Consider the following 21,559-nt stretch of genomic DNA (forward strand, 5'->3'; position numbering starts at 1 on the left):
TGACCCATCCTGTTGAGTAGATCAAAGCAATCTTCAATTGTCATCACGGGAGGGGTCTCAGGGAGGTGCCAAAGAACCCAAGACGCGAAAACCATTGCCGAATTTGTACCAACAGACAACGCAGGAGCGTCGGCAGTGGCACTGACAGCGCCTAAGTCGCTTTGGACATTCTTCCCCGAGGTTTTTGTCTCAGGCGGCTGCAGATGTTGCGCGGGAGCGTCGGTGACAGCTCTTGAGTCGCTTTGCACGGTATCTCCCGGAGTTTCGGTTCCAGGCTGTGGCAAAGGTCGCGATGAACCTTGCTTTGATGATTGCCCGTCTAAGGGCGGTTGACCTGTAGCAGGACAATTGGTACGATCTCTTCTTCTCGAGACCGTCCTGTGGAGTCTGGTGGTCCTTAGAGGTAGTCGAGCCGTCACATCTGGCTGTGGCTGGTCGACAGTAAACAGCGGCTTCTCTGCTGTGATGGAGTTAGACAATGTCCGCTAGGAAGTGCAAGTGAGGCTCAAAAGCACTTACACGCGTGGGCATCACACATCCCAATGTTCCGGGACAAAACGCCGAATCTCGCCATGGCGGGTACCTCTAGATGTCCGCGCAGAACAAGCCACTTTCGGGGAGGGGTCGTAGAGAGGTGTTTAGAAGACCAAGTATCAGAGGTCGTTGCTGGAAATGTGGATGTCGGTAACCCATGAGCGTCGGCAAAGGTAGAGGTAGTGAGGGCGCTTACGTAACTTCGGACAATATTCCCCGTAGTTTCGGTCCCAGGCTGCTGGAGAGGTTGCGCTTCCGATGCCCGCGATGGTTTTGACCTTTCGTTCTCCTTCTCCTTCTTTCCCTCTTCCTCCACCTTATGTGTATGAGACCTAGGACCAGGAATCATGGCCGAAATAGATTTTGACTTCGGGGGATCGTCGGAAGTGCTCCTCCCACGTCTCCAGTCTTCGCAGCACCAATAGCAACAACACCCCAAAGGGCACCTGCTTTTCTCCTTCTTCCTGTCTTTCTCCATCTTTCGCGTACGAGACCGATTCCCGTGAAACATTACCGCACTCATAGAGACCGACATCCGAGGAACGTTGGAAGTGGCAATGACAGCTCTTGAGTCGCTTTTGACGATACCCCCTTGAGTTTCGGTCCCAGGGTGCTGCAAACGTGGCCATAATGGTTGCGACAATTTCTTCTTCTTCTCGTTCTCCATCTCCTCCTCCAGCCTTCTCTCCAGCTCCTCCAGCCTCTCCAATTCAGGTACCTTCTTCGTGTGATAGTCGATCACAGTCTCAAGAGACTCCTTCGTAAGCGTCGGGGTCCTGTACCAGTTCTTCCAGTTCTTGAGGCACCGGTATGACACCGAATGGGACTTTCTGGTATTTATCCAGGATTTATCGAGAGCATTCCCATGCCCGTCCTCCTCGACGAACGTCAAGGATCTCCTACATGTCAGACAAGGATGGTCAGGCGCGGGAGGGAGCGCCAGGAAAAAATGGGATTGGAGGGACTGGCGAAATTTTTTATCAAGACCCATTTTCCCGAAAGTGGTTATCTGGATGACAGAGGTCCAATTAGCAAGGCGATCAGTAGGGAAATGGTAGGGGCAAAATGCCACGGTATGCGCGTGTCATTATAAGGGGAATATATCAGGAACGACTCACGATCAGGACGCGAACAATTTCTGACCCCTCCTCGGATATGATTAAAACCGGATGATCGAATAACTCGTCATCTAGGTCTGGCATATCACTAGGGTTTATTATCGCCTTTGTTGGCAACCACATGATCTTGCCTCCAACAAAATCGCGGCTAACCAACGCAGCGTCCTGCTCCATTGCTTTGACGGGCGCTCGGGCTGCAACGGGATACTAAGGCGTCGGTCGTTAGCACAAACTCAGCACAGCTTCGAACATCATGGCCAACATTACCAGTCCAAGGTATGGTAGGTATTGGAAGCTGAAATCGACATAGTCTCCCGGATCGGTTGACTGTATTGCGCAATGATACTGCGAATCAGCCGCTGGGGATGGTTCCTAGAGTCGCCGAAAATCAGACCGTCACCTAGAAGAAAGAGAAGTGGACGCCGCGAGCGAAGGGATAATGCGAGCAGAACGATGTGTCGAGGATTTTGGGCTGGTCGGCTGTGAAAGAGAAAGGGGTCTCACAGACACTCTAATGTCAGTCACCGTGGGAAACTAATTAGCATGGCAGATAGAATCCAAGTGCTCTGGTGCTCGCTCCTAGTCGAACAGTCGCAATGGGTGCGACAAGAGAAGAGGTGCTCACTTCTGATCGAACAGTCGCAATGGGTGCGACAAAAGAAGAGGTGCTCACTTCTGATCGAACAGTCGCAATGGGTGCGACAAAAGAAGAGGCTGTCCATATGTACGGTTTGCAAGTGACAGAAGAACAGGGAACGGTAGCTATGTGCATATCGTGCTCATCTTGGTTTCCTGCATTGACACTGCAGTGCCTTGGAGTACATAGTGTACGGCACAAAAGCGGGTGCAGTCCCATTCTGACAGTTTGTGAGGGCATTGACACATTTTGCAACTGGAAGTTCACCGCCGAGAGAAGTCATTATCCGGATCTGGTAGTATCGGACAGGTCTGTTAGGCATTTTGAGCTGCTCAAGGAGTCAGATATATCTGGACAAGTCAGTTAGCTCACGCTCAGATAGCATGTTGTAGAGAGAAACCTTACGAAGCGTCTGATTGCGTACCTAACAACGGGCGCGGAGTTGGGAGTGGCGGAGTGCAGGTGCGCATAGCCGCCATGTAATCGGGAAGGTCTGGTGCCATCATTAAAGTTCCTCCATAATTTGCACATAATGTACGACGTAAACAACAGATGGGGTTCGGTTTCGGCTGGGTTTAGGTTGAAGATGTCCCGAGTTGTAGGGTTAGCTAAATGTGGTGAAGTTCGATGGCGGAAATGGTTCATCGAGAACAAGAAGAAGGAAAACCTTCACTCAAAATATGGCGTGGGAGAGATGGGGCTCCTTTAGCCCTCTCGTCGCCCACCAGCTCACAGAATTCGAAACAATGTCGTCAGGTCACTTCCTCTTGTCAGTTCAAGAGAGGAAGGAGCGAACTGAAATTGACTGTCCCAGAGTTGGCAAGTGTAGACCATACGTCGCCTCCGCTTGGGGCGACATGGTCGACGACAGAGTGTATGAAGCGCAACCACGATGGAAGCTGTTAGTGCAACTAAACGCTGAAGGAACTCCCGAGTCCATGGCTTCCACTTCAGGGCCGCAAAAGGAACTCTGGCAGTCACAAACGACCAAAAGACCCCATTGCAGCACGTGAGTTTGTTGTACCTGTTGCGCGCACATAGACTCGAAGCGCCAATGAGGTTTCGCGCGAATGACATGTAAGAAGCGGAACATGGCCAGCAATCAAGGCTAACAACCACCGTCCAAGCGTACAGAGTGCGAAACCAAGAAATGATGGCATTTGGCATGGGGCTCGTGATGAACTACATGCAGAACAACCTCCATCCGGCTTCGTTACATCATCGCATGAACAGGCAGAGGTAGGCAGCTTGGTCCCTGTGATCTTTGCCTCTATCTACCTCGGCTGCGGATGTCACAAACGCCCTGGCCGACATCGTATGGGCGGTAGCCGTCACAAGGCCCCAGAAGCCGGTTCAACACCACTTGACACTGCCAGGAAGCTCTCATACTGCAGGTTCCTTGTAAACCATCCCAACTGTCCCATCAGGAAGGTGGGCCGTCGGAGGTCTAACACTCGGAAGACGAACCGTCAGGAGGTGGAGTGTCAGGAGGTGGACCGTCACAAGATGAGCCGTCACAAGATGAGCCCTCCACAGATGAGCCCTCCAAAGGTGAGCCCTCCGAAGATGAACCCTGTGAAGACGAACCCAGTGAAGACGAACCCTGCGACCTCGAACCCTCCGAAGACGAGCCCACAGAAGTCGAACCACCAGAGGAAACAGTACCAGATGAGATACCCGTGGAAGACGTCTCAGACCCCACCAAGATAGAAATCACCACATCATCCATCTCTGCTTGATCCGTGTCTGCGTCTGCTCGCTCCGTGTCTGCTTGCTCCATCGCTACTTCCTCCATCTCTGTTGCCTCCATCTCTCCTTCCTCCCTCAACAGCCCCGGCACCACATCCCTCTGATAAACCACCACCTGCCAGTATGAAGTCCTGGTCAAGGTCGAAATAGTAGTATTATCACTCCAAATAAAATCGTCAAGACAATGGTAGGGCACAGTGTAGGTTTTCTTGAGGTTGACCCAGCAGTTTTGGAGGACTCTGTACTGGGGGTTTATGAGGTAAAGCACAGGTATGAGTGGGTGTCCAGTGAAAGGGTGTCCAGTTAAAGGGTATGGAAGCACTGCGTGGATGGGCAAGTAGAAGCGAGATTGGAGGGAGGCGCCGTGCTCAGCTTCGAGGCCGCGACCTTGGAAGGTTCTTAGCTGGTGTCGGCGTTAGCTAGAGCTACCGTGGGAGGTGTACGTCAAGTCCCTGTTGGAAGATCAGAACAGTTGCCAACTAACCACGCAGACATCAATATTCCCTTTTTCTGACGGTTCTCTAGACAAGATCATGACCGGATGCCCAAAGATCCACTGATGTTCGGGTTTGTTGAGGTGTTCTGGTTTATAATCGGGATGGATTCTTGGCCAATGCGGCAAGTACCTGACCTTGCCGCTATAGTCGAGTCGTTCGGGGTCTTTTCGCAGGACTTCGGCGTATGTGGGAAGTTGAGCCATTGTGATCGTTTTTTGAATTTTTCCCAAGACTTCTTGGGATGCACATAAACAGCCGATGAACTGAAGCCATACTTATAACGTTCCCCATCTTCTAGACGACACATCTTGTGTACAGGGAGTGAGCGTCAGAGGTCTGAACATGACAAGCCGCGCATAGTCCTTTGGTCACACAACACGGGAATCCCGGGAGACTTTGGCGTCACTCAGGCGCGGGTAGGAGTGATATCCTTCCTAGCATAGCCTCCATACCCCAGCCGACAGTGTTGCTGAGCCCAAAATGCCGGGTGTTGTGAGGATGAAGCATGAGCTGAACACAATCACTCATGAAACGCAGTTTTGGCTTTCACAGTTTGGTCTGGATCCATGCCTACTAAATCGGGCCGGTGAGATAGGTCGTGGTCTTGAGGGAACGGGTCCAACCTTCCAGAATCTGTCGGCACAGAGCATGGCGTCAGACTGCTAGCTTTCTCATTCACAGTGACTGCTTGGTGCTGGATGATGCATCAATGACGGGATTCGCACCCTTCCCGACCCTGAGAAAGGGAAAGACCAGTTTGGCTGGGTATGTCTGAACACCAGTCAGGAGTTGGAAGCTCTGAAGGCAAATAGAACGTAGTACTAACCTTTGATGGATGGATTTTGGGACTATTCGTGTATTGGAATTGCTGCTCCAATGTCACAAGAAACAAGCGGTGGTGTGCCAACATCCAATCCTTTTCATGAGGCTGTTCTAGCTCCAGACATGAACAAGTTCACCCCATTGTCTTGCTTCTACAGCTTGCACCATACTGATTTCACTCCGTGGCACTGGTCTTGGTCTGAGCCTGTGACCCAAGTTCCGGTTCCCAACGCAGCGGGCAACTATGCCACCCCGTCAACCTCACGTTCACACGCAAAGTTGGGGGAAGAGGAAAGACGAGCGACGGGAACGCGGGGCAGCTAAAGTCACGGTGTAGGTCGATAGAGTCACGGTATTTAACCCAAAGGGGAATGTCCCTATATGGGGTTGCTAGATGTTAGTAAATGTCAGCTGTACCAAAATTTAGCGGTGAACAATATGTTCGCTCATCTTTAACAAACTCGTGAGATTGAATACGTACTTTATAATACATATCTCATTTATCATCACTAATATTGCCACTGTTATTTTTTAGTATTTATCGTTTAAGATACTTTGCTCTATTTACCTTATTAATACCTCTAAGTTTACGATTAGCGTGATTGATTTTATTGGCGACCTCTCTCTCGCCGCCGCCGCGCCCCTTATACCTACTACGCCGCCCGCCGTAATTCAAATTTTTAGTGATAAGGATGAGGGCAGCGAGGCTCCCTCATAGTTGCGCTGCCTTTACTAGTAATAGTAGCCTGACTTCGAGGCCCTCTTTTATAATATTAATACTATTACTAAGGGAGAGGGTTTTTATATTTCTAAAGTTCGTAGTTGCAATAAGGACGCCGCTGGCAATCCTATGTAGTATAATTTTGAGTACGAGGAGGGTAAAGATATATATGCCGACCGCGGCTCTAAGGGTATCCGCTCGTATTCAAAGAATTTGAAGAAAAGCTACGAGTTTAAAGTAAAGGCTATAATATATAAAAGCTTAGTAGTATTTAGAAGTTCGTCTATAATTAATACTAGTATAATTATAATTTAGACTTAGATATTGCAGCGTACTTATTTAGGTATCGCTGGCTTGCCCGCACTTCTAATATAATTGAGAGTATATTTAAGTATAGAAAATAACCCAAAAATACGTTTGGAGATATCATTGCCATTTTACAAACCGATTTCCCAAAAGTAAAAATTAAAAATTAAGACGTATTGAATATATTGGCCGCCGTTAAGGCCGATAAGGCCGGCGTCCTTACGCTTAGTTAGCAATTTTTATACTCTCTATAGTTGGATTCCGTAGTATTCGTTAAAACCCATTATTAAGGGGAAGGAAAAAAGTTCAGTACGCCTAATAATAATAATAGGGATAAGGGAAGTAAGGATACCGATAAACTTCTTACGTATAATAATAACTGCCTGATCGATCACGTATTCTAAACGTATAATTGGTACGTAGATTAATAGAGGAAGAACCTAGAGGTATAGTCTTTAGATTGTATTTATAAGATAAATCGGTTCGAGATACTTCTCTTATAGATTTACGGTGTTATTACTATATATATAACCTTTAATATCGGGTATTACTTATTAAGTAAGGAGAAGGAGAAGTCTTTTTTATAGGTATTGAGGGTCTTTAAAAAATTATTTACTAATAAAGGTATCGCTAGACCTAATATAATTATATTAGATTATAATTATGTTTTTAAGAGAGTTACCTGCGACGTATTTAACGAGGGTATATAGTATTAAATATACTTGTGGTACGTAATAAAAAACGTTGCCTTCAACGTTAAAAAGAAGTAAATTAGTATATTAGATAGTATAATTTTAGGCAATCGAAGTAATAACGGTAATTATTTCTACGATAATAAATAGGGTAACGAGTGTAATTACTATAGGGCTGAGGATAACAGGGTTAATAAAATTAACGGTAGTTTTATTAACCTCGATAATAATAATAATTGAATTCGTTTTGTAGGCGCGAGGTTACTTATAATAGAAGACCGTCGCTAATATTTCAAAGAAGCTACCCATAACGCGTTAATAAATTATTTTAATAAGCGCGCTCTACTTACGTTTATAAGGATTTAGATTGATAATATTAATAGTATTCTTTGTACTTGGGTAGCCGTTATCTACGCCGATTCGAGGGAGTAATTTTAGGAGCGCTAGCGAACTCTAATAATCGAATTTCCTAGTTAAAAGCGTAAATTTATTCCCTTAAAATATTTATTAATTCTTTTAACGCGAATTTTATAGCGATAATCGAATACTTATTAAAGATTTATTTATTTATTGCGTAAGAGTTCGCGGCGTATGATATTAAATATTATTATAATTTTAATATTAGGGTTACGTCGCGTACGGAGGGTGCTTATGGTATCTTTAAGAGGCTATTTAAGAATTAGTTCGTCGATTTAACCATTTTACTTAATATTATCGAAGGTAGTTTAAACTAATTAAAAGAGCTGTTTACTATTATATATGCTAATTAAACTTCTAAGAAGGTTTAGCGGTTTAGTTATAAAATATTGCGTTGCTTACGGTATTTCGTAAATTTTATTGCCTTCGATTTAATTATAGAGCAAATCGAGTTGGCAGAGAAATGGGGAAAGGATAATCCGCTCTTTCGTTGGCTAGAATATTTTAATCGATTTCGCGTATAGTATAATATTCTTATTAGTACGAAATTAAATATTTATTTTTAACAGGACTTAATGTAATCCTCGTCGTACTTTACATCGATTTATATTAGCAGTTTAAACCCAACGTTATAAGTTTTATTCTCTCCAGTTATTAATTAGTAAAAAGTATATTAGATTGACCGGTAATAGCTATTATTAATAGCCTTTTTAAAGCTCGTAAATAAAAACGACCCTAATAAAATTGTAACCCGCTGTAATGCCCCCGTAGCCCCTGTGATTAATAGACTTCAACTCATACTACGAAGCGTATATTCTGAATCTTTACTATAAAGTAGTGGCATTCGAAGGGATACGAGTACGCGATGTAATCTAGTTTACGATGCGCTTGCTTACTAGTTTACTCCTAAGAAGCCGCAGCTTACGATAATGCAAATAAACTAGCAGTAAGAAGTATAGATCGCGAATTTTATAAGTATTATTAATACTCTAGTAATGATTAACGCGAGCTAGCTATTTCCTAGTATTGCCCTAGCTATGGTACTAGTAATAGTATTGCCACTAATATTATTATTGGTATTATAAGTGGTAACCTTACGTACGTGGGGTAACGACGAGCCCCCTGTGCCCTTATAGAGCCGTGCCGCGTAGTATGGGGAGCGTGTTATACGATTTTAGCGAGTATTATTATACGTAATAATATAAGACTTGATTTCTGTGCGATTCTGACTATCTTATTTATATGGCTGTCTCATTTACATGGCTATGCTGCAAATGTTCGACCCATGTCGTTTAGCGGGGAATTTGGGTGCAGCTGACATTTTGCTGACATCTGGCAACCCCATATGGGGACATTCCCTTTTGGGTTAGATACCGTGACTCTATCGACCTACACCGTGACTTTAGCTGCCCCGCGGGAACGTGCGAAAGGGGAAGCTCAGGGCCTGGGGGTACCGCTACACTGCCGTTCCTTGTTCGATCATGAGTCGTCACCACGCACCCCAAGGCGCGAGATGGCATGCAGTGCCAGCTTGGATCGTGTACGTTTTTCTATCGCATTGAGCAGGATTTCCGTTTTTGGAAAAAAAAAAAAAAAAAAAACCGGTTCGGAAGAGTAGAGCGGTACTGCAGAAGCGCGCTGCTTGGATGACAGGATCCGTGCTGTTCATGTACAGAAAAGAGGCCGGGGCACATACAGCCGCCGTGGAGTCGATGTCGCTGTCAGTGCTGCGTCGAGGTACCCAGTTCCGGTTCGGATCAAACTCGGGGTGTCGCCGTTGCCGTCCGTTCTTGCGTAATCCCATAGAGAGATAAGAGAGGTACGTGAATGATCTGACACTGTTTGACAGTCCCGAAGTGAAGTTGTAATGGGAAGAGGTTGACGTTGAATGAGCCGCTGAAGTCACGACATCTTAGGGTTAGGGGTCGTTATGATGACGGCAGAGCGGGGCCATCCCCGCTAGGCTGCCTTCGGTTCCACTTACAGTGGATCAGCGCAAGACAAGGACAGGGCCTCTGGGCTTACTGCCGACCGCGACCGCCAAAAATTTCTGAGTGGAGAGCAACCTCAGCAATTGGGAAGTTTCGAATGGAGGGACCTGCACTCCGAACCTCGACCATCTGCATCTCCAATCTGCGATAAACAATTCTTCTGTATCTCCTTTGATCGGCCACCCAACCTAACCACAACCACAACCACGATTCAGTCTGCTCAATTCACACCCAACCTACAACCAATTGAATTACCAGACATACACAATCACAACCATGGGCATCTCCAAGCGCAAAGAAGGCCCCAGCAGCAAGGGCAAGCCCGTCCGACCGTCCAAGAAGCAGAAGGCGCAAGCATTGGCCGCCTACCACAGCAGTTCAGAGGAGGAATCCGACAACGAGCAGCAAGATGAGAACAACCAGAGCGACGAGGAGGGCGGAGCCTCCACCATTCCCGCCCACCTCCTCGACTCCGACGACGAAGATCTAGACAACCGCGTCGCCGACGACGGCGCATCCACAGACGAAGAGCAAGCATCCGACTCCGATTCCGAGGCCGAACAACAACAAAGGTCCAAGAAGTCTCAACCCAAATCCACAAAACCCAAATTCATCGCCAAAGACGCCCCAGATTCCGAAGACGACTCTCTAGACGGCGGCTCCGACCTCGGCTCAGACCTCGACGATGAATTCGACCTCGACGGCTCCGACGCCGAAGGCGGTGGCTCCCGCAAAATGACAAAATCGAAGCGCAACGACCCCGAAGCCTTCGCCACCTCCATCACCAAAATGCTTTCCTCCAAGCTCCCCGCCTCCCGACGCGCCGACCCCATCGTCGCGCGCTCGTCCGAGTCTGTGGCGGCCGCCAAGTCCATGGTCGACGCGGCGCTGGAAGCCAAGGCGCGCAAGCGGCTGCGCGAGCAGAAGCGTCTTGCCTTCGAAAAGGGCCGGGTGCGCGACGTGTTGGTTCCCAGCAAGACCAGGACGCTGAACATCCAGACGGGCGAGATCGAGGAGATTCCGGATGGCAAGGAGGGCGAGCAGACGACGGGCCAGATCCTGGAGACGGAGAGGAGGCTGAGGAAGACGGCGCAGAGGGGTGTGGTGAAGCTGTTTAATGCGGTTAGGGCGGCGCAGGTGAAGGCTTCGGAGGCGGAACGGGCGGCGAGGCAGGAGGGTATTGTGGGCGTGAAGAGGAGGGAGGAGAAGGTTACGGAGATGAGCAGGAAGGGGTTCTTGGACCTGATTGCGAGCGGTGGTGGGGGGTTGAAGAAGGGTGGTTTGGAGGAGGCTTAAATTCCAGGACGGGTCCTCGTTGAAGGTGGTGGGAGTGGCACTCTGGTGTAGAGTGGTGATATTTGTTTGTTTGCATATTGTCAAGGTCTGTCTGGCCTGTTTCTTATATACAATCCCATGCCCTTGCTTTGGGGCCAATAGTTGAACAATGTACAAGCTCCATGCCGAACTTTAAAAGGTGAATATGTCCTTGCAAATCCACATCTCCATGTCAACAAACAAAACGTGCAAAAGCCTCAAAACTTCCAACAGCGTCTTGTGATCCTTCTAGTAAAAATGCACACGCTTTGGTAGCATACCAACATGCCCGCCAGCATCTAACACCATTTGAACCCATTTTGCAGGCCCATCGGGTGATAATACACAATTGCTGAACGCCATCGCCAACCAAGCTGACATAAATGGAGGACATATCTTGCCTTGTGCCATATTATTTCATCCATCTCTTTACTCCTAGACCACGCAGCATCACCCACCCATCCATCTTTTCTTCCCACCATTCCTGCCTCCCCCGTGCCTCACCATCCTCCATATCCTCCGACACACCCGATATTATCCCCCCTTCCCATTATCTCTTCCGCCCTCCAGCTCAAGACTTAAAATCACTAGCCTGCAAATTCCTCGTCATACTCGGCAGTTTAACCACCAGCCCATCCAACTCCTTGGTCATATGCACCTGGCACCCGAGCCGACTCGTCTCCGTCAGCCCAAAAGCCAAATCCAACATGTCGTTCTCGTCGTCGTCGGGCTCCGGCATCCGGTCGTACATGTCCTGGTCCTGCACGATCACGTGGCAGGTCGAGCAGGCGCAGGAGCCGCCGCAGGCACCCTCCATCTCGAGGTCGTGCGCTTGCGCGATGTCGAGCAGGTTGTCGCCTGCTGAGACGGCGAGCGTGTGGGTTTGCGAGTCTTTGTCGATGAATGTTACGTAGAGTCTGTGTCGCGGAAGTGGAGATTTGGTTAGTGGCTGGCTGTGGGAGAGAGATGGGAGTAGAGGGGTGGGGGGGGGGACGGGACGAGGTGGGGGACAGGGAAGAAGGAGAAGGAGAAGGGAAGGGAATGCGCTCAACTCACTCTTCGCCGGGCTTGGGAGGGTCGACGTGGCCGTGCTGGAGAGCGGAAGAGGTGGAAAGCGAACGGCGCGCAGAAATCTGGGTAGTCGACCACGCGGTAGGCAGACGCGGCTGCTGCTGTGTTCGGAGAGGGGCGACGGTCTGCTTGCTGTAGCACCGCGCATGTTGTGCGAGCCTTTGGAGGCTCTGCCTGAGAACTCGCGGGGTCGACATTGTGTTGTGTGGTTTTCTGGTTAGGCGCAACCGGATCGCAAGAAAAAATCGCAGGTTGAAGTTGGGAAAGAAGAAGTTACAGTTGAGGTGGTGACTGGAGTTGCCGCAAGATTATGGAGATCCGATCCCAGATCCAATGCGGCGCGAACGGAGTCGTTGGAAGTGGAGGAGACACTTTTTGGACCTGGACCTGGACCTGGCAAAAGAGACGCAAAAAGAGACCGGGATGGTTATTAATTAACAAAGCAGAGTCATGGCCTACAAATACAAGAAATCAAGGTTGGCTTTCGCGCAGATAAGAAAAAAAGTCGAGAACCTCAAAATGTTACAGTTACAGGCCAATGGTTGAAAAGGTTGGAATCCCTTCACTTTCAACTGTGCTCGGCTCCGAGTATTCTGCTGCAAACCATGGCAAACATCAAGCGCCCCCAATGTTCGACAAAGAGACGCGATTCGCAACACAACTCCTGAGGACTTCACCATCACAAGACGACATTAGAAAGAAGAAATGTGCTTGATGTATGCTGGGTTAGTTTCATCACAAGGCGCAAAAAGCAAACTGCATCCCATGGAGATCGATCAAAGATCTCTTCACGATCCAGATCCGATTCGACGGCATGTCGTCGCTGCTAGCTTCGGGTCAGAATCGAACTGTCTCGGGGATTTCGGTTCAAAGTCGAATCACCTTTTTTCGAGTGCAACCATTCAGAGCCATTCCAATTCCAGTCCATGTCATTGAAAAAGTGACCAAATTATTCCCAATTGCCAGCCGCGAGACAGCTTCTGGCAGCTCCGGCATCAGCTATCAGCGTGTAATTCTCCCCGCACTGCAGCAATCAGTGACCTACCGATAAGAAAAATTACCCATGCACTTGATTCGCCAAGACCTCTTATCGGGGCCCCGCTATCATGATCATTGCGCTAACAAGCTCCCTGTTACAAGCGTTGGAGGCACATTGGTTGGCTGCTGTTTCACTCAGGCCGGCAGGTCTTTGCAGGACCATCCTTCGATGCCCGAGGATCTTCGCTTCGACTCGACTCCATCTTCATCTCGTCATGCAAACGTTTGAAACCTGCGAATAGCTGCACCACCACCACCACCACCACCACCACTTCTCAGCAATCACGACAACAACATACCAAAAAGCTAATTGACAACATGGCGCACAACCACTCTGAAGGGGTCATCAACCCCCTCAGACCATACTACATCCCGCCCACCATCGGCGAGCCCGCAGTCGAGCCCATGACGGCACCCGGTCCCCATGCCTTCACCCAGGGAAATGCGACCGACAACTATGCCTCCAAGGCGCGAACCATCTTCTCCGACATCGACATCGACTACAAGGAGTACCTGACTGACCAATCGCCCTCGGTCATGTCGACAGTCAAGGAAGTTCTCGACGAGCTGCTATGGAAGTACATGTCCGTCTTCATGGCCCAGCCCTTCGAGGTCGCCAAGACCATCATGCAGGTCCGGGCCCAGGACGACTTGGGAGGGCTTGAAGCTCTCGCGGTAGAGCAGGCGAAGCAGAAGGCGGCGACGAACCAAAAGATCCGCATGTATGATGAGGTATGTTCTTGAACAAAAGAGAAGGTCACGCGAGCAAGAAACATGGTGTTGACAAATGTAAACTATCAGGATACCCCCTCCCCCTACGACTCCGACTCCGACCAAGATGAGATGGCCTCCTTCTTCACAGCCAAGGTCCCCCACCGACCAGCCTCGCCATCCCAAAGTCGCTCAGGCAGACCGAGAGATCCGAGCCCCGGCGCATCGACGCGCACCCCCAGCAAACAAGTCCCAGAACACCAACTTACATTGCGCACGCCCAATTCGGTGCTCGAGGTGATTGCGCAGCTATGGCAGAAGGAAGGAGCTTGGGGTGTGTGGAAGGGGACCAATGCGACTTTCATCTACTCAGTTCTGCAGTCCCTGCTAGAGAATTGGTCGCGAAGTTTGCTTAGCGCACTCTTCAATGTCCCGGATCTGGGCGTACGAGGCGACCTAGACCGGTTAGTCGACATTGCGTCACCATACCCATGGGCGTCACTCTTTGTCGCTGGCGCTGCCGCCGCCATCACCGGCTTGATCCTCTCTCCCCTGGACTTGGTCCGGACACGGCATGTTTTCCCTCCCCTGCATTTATTGCGAATAACCACAGACTAACAACGTGTGTCTGGCCAGCCTCGTCCTAACCTCCGTCTCCCGCGGCTCCCGCCGCACCCTCTCCACCCTCCGATCCCTCCCCTCCTACCTCTGCCCCGCCGCCCTCGTCATCCCCACCGTCCTGCACTCCCTCATCCACCCCGTCTTGATGCTCTCCACGCCCCTGGTGCTACGCTCGCGCTTCATGATCGACCGCGAAGTCTCGCCCGTGGCCTTCTCCATCGCCAAGTTCTGCTCCTCCACCGTCGCTTTATTCATCAAGCTACCTCTCGAGACCGTCCTCCGCCGCGGCCAGGCGGCCGTCCTCAGCTCGCCGCAGTACGTGGCTGCGCTGGAGCCCAAGGTGCCGACGGCTACCGCCAAGAGCAGGAGGGCGGCTGCTGCGGTGGAGAGGGGAGAGGATGGTACGACGCCGCAGATGGAGACGATCGTCCCGCTGGGAAGGTATAATGGGCTGTTTGGAACCATGTATAGTATTGTCAATGAGGAGGGGTCGCATGCGGCGCCGATGACGGCGGCGGCGAAGAGGAAGGCGGCTGCCGCCAAGAAGAAGGGCGATGCGACGGTGCCGCAGGTGATTTATAGGAGGGGACAAGGGTTTGATGGGTTGTGGAGGGGGTGGAAGGTTAGTTGGTGGGGACTGGTTGGGTTGTGGACGGCGGGGGTGATTGGGGGTGGTGGTGATGGGGAGTTTTAGATGTTTGGTGTCTGGAGGAGATGACATGGCAGTGATGGGAAGTTGAGGTTGTGTGTGGGTGGGAAAAGAAAAGAAAGAGATGGTGTTTTGCATAGCCCGGGAAATGTTGAAAAAGGAGGTTTGTTACTATCATCACAGGACGGGAGACAAGGAGGCTGGTTTCATTTGTTACTGGCGTTCAAAGGAGCTTCGTTAGACTGAGTGGTTGGAAGGCAAGCAGGCAGGCAGGCAAGGAAGGCATACGGGTTTATCCCCTCTCAACAATGGTTTTTTGGACGGATGGAGGTGGCGGTCGGGCGGTGATAGTTTTGGCACCATATGTATGTGATATCCCTAGCATTTTTTGACGTTCCTTATCTTAAACGTTATCATGAGGTTGAAAGCATGTATACACGGGTTTTTCCAAGCTTTCCTCTGGTGGACAAGGCTTATGTTGCACGACGAAAGCCGTGTGAGATGAGCCCCCCTCATGGTTGAAAATGACAGAACAGAAAGGACTGCACAGCGGATAGCCGTCGGTTGTCACCCATGGACGAGAGAAAGCACGCGAGGGAACAAACACGACGGACCCGGCCAAGAGCTGACTGACACAGACAACATGGTGACAACGTGGGCTGGCTGTTGCAACATGGGGAAGATGGCAACGGGACGGAAGCTGACAACGTGGGCATCAAGGCGACCAACAGGATGTCATCGATGTCCTCAGCCTCCCGTCCCGGTTACTCGGTCGGTACCTCAGTGCCACGCCTGCATACATTTAGTGCCAATTTTTCGGCTCGGCGGCTTTCCGTTACGATCGGACTTGGTGTTTTGACAGCAACGCGGCGGGAAACATGACTCGGTACTCACCGCCACCACGTCAATTCATAAGTAGGAACCTTGGACTTTGGTGGGATTTGATGTGTTCGAACAACAGATTGAAATCAGTTAGTTGTTTGCAAACTGAACAACACGCAATCCGTCATTCAGAAGCGGGGCATTTGTTTCCATGGATATGGACATCCCGATTTGGCTTGACGTGGGGCCGTCCATGTCAGCACCGGTAACGGTCAACGGGAGCGGATCCGGCGATCATTCAAAGTTTGGTTGCGCCGGACTCCGGACATTCACATGCTGGGGTATGATCTACGATGGTCCGTCCATTCACTTGCTTCTGATTAACCTCCTTTCCTCCCCTCTTCCTTTCACATTCACTTGCCCTCAACCAAGCTGACACCGTCTGTTGGATATCCGGTTGTTTATTTGCTTCTTGACTTCCCAGCTTTCAGGCCACGTCATCTTCTGGAATTCGGACCCCAACTCTTCACCACCAACAGAGCAACTGTCTAGACCGAAGAGGCGAGGATTCTTTGCCTTCGTCCCGTCTTGCGGTTATTCTGACTCGAGCATTTTGTTCGCTGTTGGGCGGTAGTATTTATATTGTGCAAGTTTTGAGGGCGGATCGGAAAACAAAGGAAATTTGTCACCAAACGACCGGCAACCCAAGTCCCCAACCTGGATAAGAACACCACTCTACGCATTCACTGGTAGGCCTCTTCACTTCATGGCCCATACGACTCATAAGCGCCAACAGTCACTATTTCAGTCATAACCTTGGTGACTCGCCTAGTAATAACTGACAAACAAACAGGTGAAGGGTCGCAACAACAACTCACCGTCGCAAACACAAAGGATAAAAAACCACCAACTAGCCAGGCGTCTTCCTCCTCCTTTACCACAACCAAACAACCTCCCAAAGAGTCGCTCACCGCCATACACGACCACCACCACATCGACCACCACCGCATCAAAGAGCAACAACAGCAGACAACCTAGCAGAAAATGTTCCGCCAAAACCCAAACCTAATCCAACCCCCCCTCACCCCGCTCTCCACCTCCCGCCCCCCTCTCTTCCTCCTCCACGACGGTGGCGGCACCATCTTTTCCTACTACTGCCTCTCCGACCTTCACCGTCCCGTTTACGGCATCTTCAACCCTTGCTACTCATCCAAGGCCACATTTGAGGGGGGCATTCCGGAGATGGCAAAGACTTATTTGGGGTTTATTGTCGAGACTTTGTTTGGGGATGATCAATGTGGTGGGAAGGTCAGTAGACCAAAAAGGGAAGCTGGGAAGGAAGGCGAGAGGGATTTGATCCTGGGTGGATGGTCACTTGGTGGTATGGTGTCGGTGGAAGTAGCCAGGCAGGTTTTGGACTTTAACCTCGCTGAGGCAGAGAAGGAGAAAGCTGGGAAGGGAAAAGCAAGGAAACTAAACGTCCTGGGTATCGTGATGATCGACTCCATGAACCCCAACCAGCAATCCTTCCCCAAGGACGCAAAGATTGCCAACCCCAACGCAACTATCATGCAATGGGGGCCGCACACCAAGCCCGAAACCAAGGAAGCTGTGTTAAGGTGCTTCCATGAGGCGAGGCGCATGCTGGGGTTCTGGGAAATGCCCACTTGGCCGTCTGTCCCCTCTTCTGAGGGTTCCACCCCCATGGGGCCGCCGCCTGCGGTGCTGTTGAAGGCCAGGGGAAATGTTCCTCTTCAGCAACCGCAGGAGGATGAAGAAGAGGTGTCCAGGACGGATGTGCATAGGGGAGATGAAAAGCTAGGGTGGGGGAGGTATGATGAGGGGATGGTGAGGAAGGTTATTGAAGTGGAAGGGAACCATTTCAATTTGTTTACGGAGGAGAAGAGGGCTGAGATTGTGTCGAGGGGGGTGAGGGAGGGATGTGAACTCCTGGAGGGGTTGTGGAGGCAGAGGAGGGGGGAGTGATGGAGGAGGTTGATGTTGGTTGGGAAGGGAGTTTGAGAGGTGGCAGAGGGGGGCGGCATCTTCGAGGAGAGCAGCGCCCAAGGGAGAAGAGCGTGGAGAGGAGGAGGACATGGTGCCCGAGGAAAAGGGGTTGAAATGGGTCGACAGAGAACGTGAGACCAAGCGGAGGAATCCAAAGGGAGCACAACTCAGGGCAAGGAAGTGAAAAGGGGGCATGATGCAAGGCTCGTGCTGTGGTCGCGGTCGGAAGATGGCGCGTGGTTCAGGAGCCTCGGTCGGAGTGACTGGATTGGAACCAAGATACGAATGAGTGCCCCTGTAGGAGAGGGGAGCCGAGGGAAGTTGAAGGCAGCCAATGGATGTGACCAGCGTCGGCAACATTACCTTGGTTCTTGAGGGTCAAGTTCAAGAACAATTGCCCTGCGGATGTCCGAGAAGAGGGGACTGACCTCGGAGGACGTGAGCGACGTGACCATCTCCCGTCTAGCTGCGCAGACAAGCACGGGGGAATCCAAGCTTTGCGAACAAGGAAAGGACGAATCAAGAGAGACGTCTGGTTCCCTGATCACGAGAGGGTGCGAACATCCACAGGTGGAGTTCTTGGGTTCAGTTGTCAAGACAGCCCCAGGGCATTGATTGCTAATTCCAACCAAGATACTTAACAATCAATCGAGTTAACAATTGCTAACATCTGTTAGTGAGTGCTATGTGTTGAGCCTTGACACACTATCTCTTGGCAGGCTTGTACAAACATGTGCGATGTGAGTTCCTGCACGAAGTGGCCCATCGCGACTGCCTACCTCTGCATCCACCACAGTCGAGAAGTCCAGTCGCTCCTTCCACTCGTGAACAGCACGACGGGGCAACGTCGGCTCTGCCTGTAAATTGGTGGGTAACGAGAGGGTTGACTGAAATTTCTCGCGCAAGGAGCTTTTCTCTCCCATCTTCATGTTTCGCTCTCAATGATCTTCTTCGCACGACTCTCTAGAGACACTTGACCACATCGCGCCGACGACTCCAACCGCAACCAACCCACTCCTTTTCCTTGTATCGTTTTGGCCTCGGGATCTTGAAGAAACCCGAGTTCTGCGATACGGATGTGCTTCAAGCGACAATGATCCAGCTACGCGCGTCCATCTCCAGCCAGGCAGGATATTGCAGGCTTGTGCCTACTTCGCGTGTCAGTGCTGCGGCTACGCCAACTTTCCAGGGTGTATCTGATCGTATCTCAACCTCTTCATACTGACAAGCCTGAGCGTTGTATGGCGACGCTAGCATGGCTAAGTCACTTCATCAGGAACCGGTTATGCAGTCATTGGCGACATCACCCATATACTCAAAACCTATGCGGCAAAGTTCACGATGGTACGGCGCACTTGGGAGCCCATTGAGGGCAGTCGCAAGAGTAATAGCAGCGTAGCGCGTGGACGCAGCCAGCATCTCGGGCATATCGAACGCTGGGTAACGTTTTGCAGTTGTGGCAAGCGCGGATATGGCAGCTTCTCCCGATACCTTAGGTAGTTGTCAAACATGCTGAAGTAATACCCGCAATATTGACGGCCCTTTGAAGTTTCGGGAACGATGCACTTCTCTCTGCTTATTATTTCCCTTCGCTTTGTGTCATCGTGCCCAAGCTATCTACTACTCCAGGCGATTATCTGACCTCCTGAGTGGCCGGCTCTTAACAGCACACGCGACTGTCAAGATAACTTCCGAGGTTTGCCAACTTTCAACCAGAAGTCATGCTCGCTGAACCAAGATGAAAGGCGCTATGCACTAGCGTGCATCCAGTGCTGCACACAAGTGAAGCACTTTCTTGCGAGGAATGAGGGCGTACTTGATGTTTTACCCCCTGTGAATACCCGTGTAATGTACCCCCGCCGATAACCACTTGTGAGCCACATCGTGGGCATCAAATGATATGCTGATACAGCTCTATCTTGGTACAAAAAGTCAAAAACAACCCAGGCCAACAGAGGGAAGCTTTTGGGTGACTTGAATCGCCTCTCGGCCAGACGATTCGCCTTGCCTTGTTATATATGACTTGGCTCGTCTGAAACCCTCATAGACTTCGTGTGGCCAACCAGGCAAGGGACCTCAACGTTCCCTTCCGCTCGAACCTTCCTCCGTACACGGCAATCTACCTCTCCTAGTTCGCCGGGACGGTCATCACACCGTACCTCCTTGCCTTTAGAGTGATTCTTTTGCGCCAGCTCAAGGCGAAGGCGCTCCCACTATCATAGTTTACCACCGTCAAGCCCAGCGAGAACGCTATGTCACTCGGGACTTACTATAGCACACTGACACTACCGGTGAGTTTGGCCGCGCTACCTAAAGCTGTGGTTCACTTACACTAACCGTGTCCTTCAGAGCCCACTTTAGAGCCTACGACACTGAGGCCTCTACCTCCGGTGGATTGCCTGTGCCTGTGGTGTAGTTCGTCCCGCTCAAGTTGATCGTGGATCCGCGTGTCGTTAGACAACATGAACGAAGCAATTCTCCCAGCACCAGCCAAGAGTTCGGGCGAGTCTGGCAACATGGGCGTCATGAAGTACCCGCCACTGCAAAAGAGGAAAAAGGCTGAGCTGCATACCTCTGAAATTGAACCGTGGATCCGTGTGTTGATAGACAACATGGACACGGCACTCTACCCAGCATCAACCGAGATGGTGGCAAGAAATTCTGGTTGGGACGAACCTGGCAACCTTAGAGGGGTCATTATGTACTTGCCGCCAAAAGGGATGATCAGACGCAAACTGCGTACGCAGATTAAAAATATGGACGATCGAGTGTTCGGCCATCCGGTTGTGATTCTATTCATGCGGCGGACAGAGGGCACGGAAACAGTCCGTATTTTTCCGGTTAGTCGCTTCCGTTTCTTCTTGGGTTCAAGACACTGGCACTATCATGTGATCCACTCCTTGGAGCCTGCGTCCCTGGTCAGACTGCCCATGTTGACAGTAGGCTGCCCTTCAGATTACCAGTTCCCGCGGGCCTTATGACGAAAATGGCATTCTCAGATACGAAAAGTACATGCTTATCCCGCCTTTTCCGGCGTGCCAGCCCATGGATCTTTCTCTAGATTTAACGGGTGGCAGGGCGACACTCGACAAAGCATCAAGCGTAAATACGCAGACGATGTATACTGTCCCCTACCAGTCGCTCAAGTACTAGCATGGAAATGGTATTTCGACCTGCCCTAGGCTCATGAGACATTCATACAATATGGTGATGAAGAAGATCCGTGAGCGGGATGCGAAAGACAAGGTGTTGCAAGGAAATTGGCGAGAAAAATCAACTGCGCCGCACCCTGAGATGGATTCCAGTCCAAACAACAACACGATGAAATCAATCCGTGGGCGGGGTGAGAAGAACGAGATGTCGGACCACTGGCGGCAAAGAAAACCAATTCCTGAGTGGCGCAGGAAAGACGAGAATCTGAACATACGGCAGCGAAGAGGACTAAATGCGCGGCGCCCCGGGATGGGTTTCTTTGAGAAGCTTAATGTCTCCAGTTCTCTTACTACTGCGAGTACTCCTACCACTTTGAGCACTCCGACTACCCCAAGCACTCTCACCACCGCGAGCACTCCTACCACGCCGATAACTCCCATGAGCTTGCCTGACTCTTGCACGGCATCATCGACAACAATCCCTTGTTCTCCTCCTCCTTCGCCTACACCCGTCAGAAACATACTTTCAGTGTTGCCAGGTCATTCAAGCGCCCAGCCGACGCACGAGCAGCGCTTTGCACGACGACCACAGCGAACCAATACCCGGCCCTTTCAGCAAACGGCGACCAAGAGTCAGGCGAAGAACAAGAATGAGGCATGTTGAGGAAGGATCAGACACGAGTTCATTGC

The 21,559-nt window shown here is 50.5% G+C and overlaps 7 protein-coding genes across 7 annotated transcripts; 5 read left to right on the forward strand and 2 right to left on the reverse strand.

The window, feature by feature from the left end:
• Window positions 1-505: 505 nt before the first annotated feature.
• Window positions 506-1,826, reverse strand: B0H65DRAFT_419300 (uncharacterized protein; the record flags this gene model as incomplete). The annotated part of the gene is made up of 2 exons (XM_062824200.1): window positions 506-1,543; window positions 1,653-1,826. The coding sequence occupies 2 exons, from the start codon at window positions 1,824-1,826 to the stop codon at window positions 506-508; spliced, it is 1,212 nt and encodes a 403-aa protein (XP_062683735.1).
• A 79-nt stretch (window positions 1,827-1,905) lies between these two features.
• B0H65DRAFT_545565 (uncharacterized protein) lies at window positions 1,906-4,028 on the forward strand (the record flags this gene model as incomplete). The annotated part of the gene is made up of 2 exons (XM_062829388.1): window positions 1,906-1,933; window positions 3,751-4,028. The coding sequence occupies 2 exons, from the start codon at window positions 1,906-1,908 to the stop codon at window positions 4,026-4,028; spliced, it is 306 nt and encodes a 101-aa protein (XP_062683736.1).
• A 5,524-nt stretch (window positions 4,029-9,552) lies between these two features.
• On the forward strand, window positions 9,553-11,010 carry B0H65DRAFT_88310 (Rrp15p-domain-containing protein). Its single transcript, XM_062831522.1, has one exon. It carries the CDS (start codon window positions 9,761-9,763, stop codon window positions 10,778-10,780), a length of 1,020 nt encoding a protein of 339 aa, XP_062683737.1. The 5' UTR covers window positions 9,553-9,760; the 3' UTR covers window positions 10,781-11,010.
• A 270-nt stretch (window positions 11,011-11,280) lies between these two features.
• B0H65DRAFT_88294 (2Fe-2S ferredoxin-type domain-containing protein) lies at window positions 11,281-12,195 on the reverse strand. Its single transcript, XM_062831521.1, has 2 exons — window positions 11,855-12,195; window positions 11,281-11,715 (listed from the first exon to the last, which is right to left on the reverse strand). The coding sequence occupies exons 1-2, from the start codon at window positions 12,064-12,066 to the stop codon at window positions 11,370-11,372; spliced, it is 558 nt and encodes a 185-aa protein (XP_062683738.1). The 5' UTR covers window positions 12,067-12,195; the 3' UTR covers window positions 11,281-11,369.
• Window positions 12,196-12,791: 596 nt separating this feature from the next.
• Window positions 12,792-14,933, forward strand: B0H65DRAFT_486754 (mitochondrial carrier domain-containing protein; the record flags this gene model as incomplete). Its single annotated transcript, XM_062827694.1, has 3 exons — window positions 12,792-13,639; window positions 13,709-14,194; window positions 14,232-14,933. The coding sequence occupies exons 1-3, from the start codon at window positions 13,226-13,228 to the stop codon at window positions 14,931-14,933; spliced, it is 1,602 nt and encodes a 533-aa protein (XP_062683739.1). The 5' UTR covers window positions 12,792-13,225.
• Window positions 14,934-16,604: 1,671 nt separating this feature from the next.
• B0H65DRAFT_567012 (Alpha/Beta hydrolase protein) lies at window positions 16,605-17,696 on the forward strand (the record flags this gene model as incomplete). The annotated part of the gene is made up of 1 exon (XM_062830343.1): window positions 16,605-17,696. Exon 1 carries the CDS (start codon window positions 16,755-16,757, stop codon window positions 17,694-17,696), a length of 942 nt encoding a protein of 313 aa, XP_062683740.1. The 5' UTR covers window positions 16,605-16,754.
• A 2,483-nt stretch (window positions 17,697-20,179) lies between these two features.
• B0H65DRAFT_439490 (uncharacterized protein) lies at window positions 20,180-20,698 on the forward strand (the record flags this gene model as incomplete). The annotated part of the gene is made up of 1 exon (XM_062825419.1): window positions 20,180-20,698. One exon carries the CDS (start codon window positions 20,180-20,182, stop codon window positions 20,696-20,698), a length of 519 nt encoding a protein of 172 aa, XP_062683741.1.
• Between the last annotated feature and the right edge of the window lie 861 nt (window positions 20,699-21,559).

Source organism: Neurospora tetraspora (genome assembly GCF_033439725.1).
Source record: "Neurospora tetraspora strain CBS 560.94 chromosome Unknown B0H65scaffold_2, whole genome shotgun sequence".
In the NCBI taxonomy this organism is placed as follows: Eukaryota; Fungi; Ascomycota; class Sordariomycetes; order Sordariales; family Sordariaceae; genus Neurospora; species Neurospora tetraspora.

What these genes read in the sequence shown, in the direction of transcription:
- B0H65DRAFT_88310 (XM_062831522.1), top strand. Translation starts at nt 9,761, where the DNA reads ATGGGCATCTCCAAGCGCAAAGAAGGCCCCAGCAGCAAGGGCAAGCCC.
- B0H65DRAFT_88294 (XM_062831521.1), bottom strand. Translation starts at nt 12,066, where the DNA reads ATGTCGACCCCGCGAGTTCTCAGGCAGAGCCTCCAAAGGCTCGCACAA. An exon ending in CCTCCCAAGCCCGGCGAAGA is followed by an intron (nt 11,716 to 11,854) that starts GTGAGTTGAGCG and finishes TCCGCGACACAG; the next exon opens with ACTCTACGTAACATTCATCG.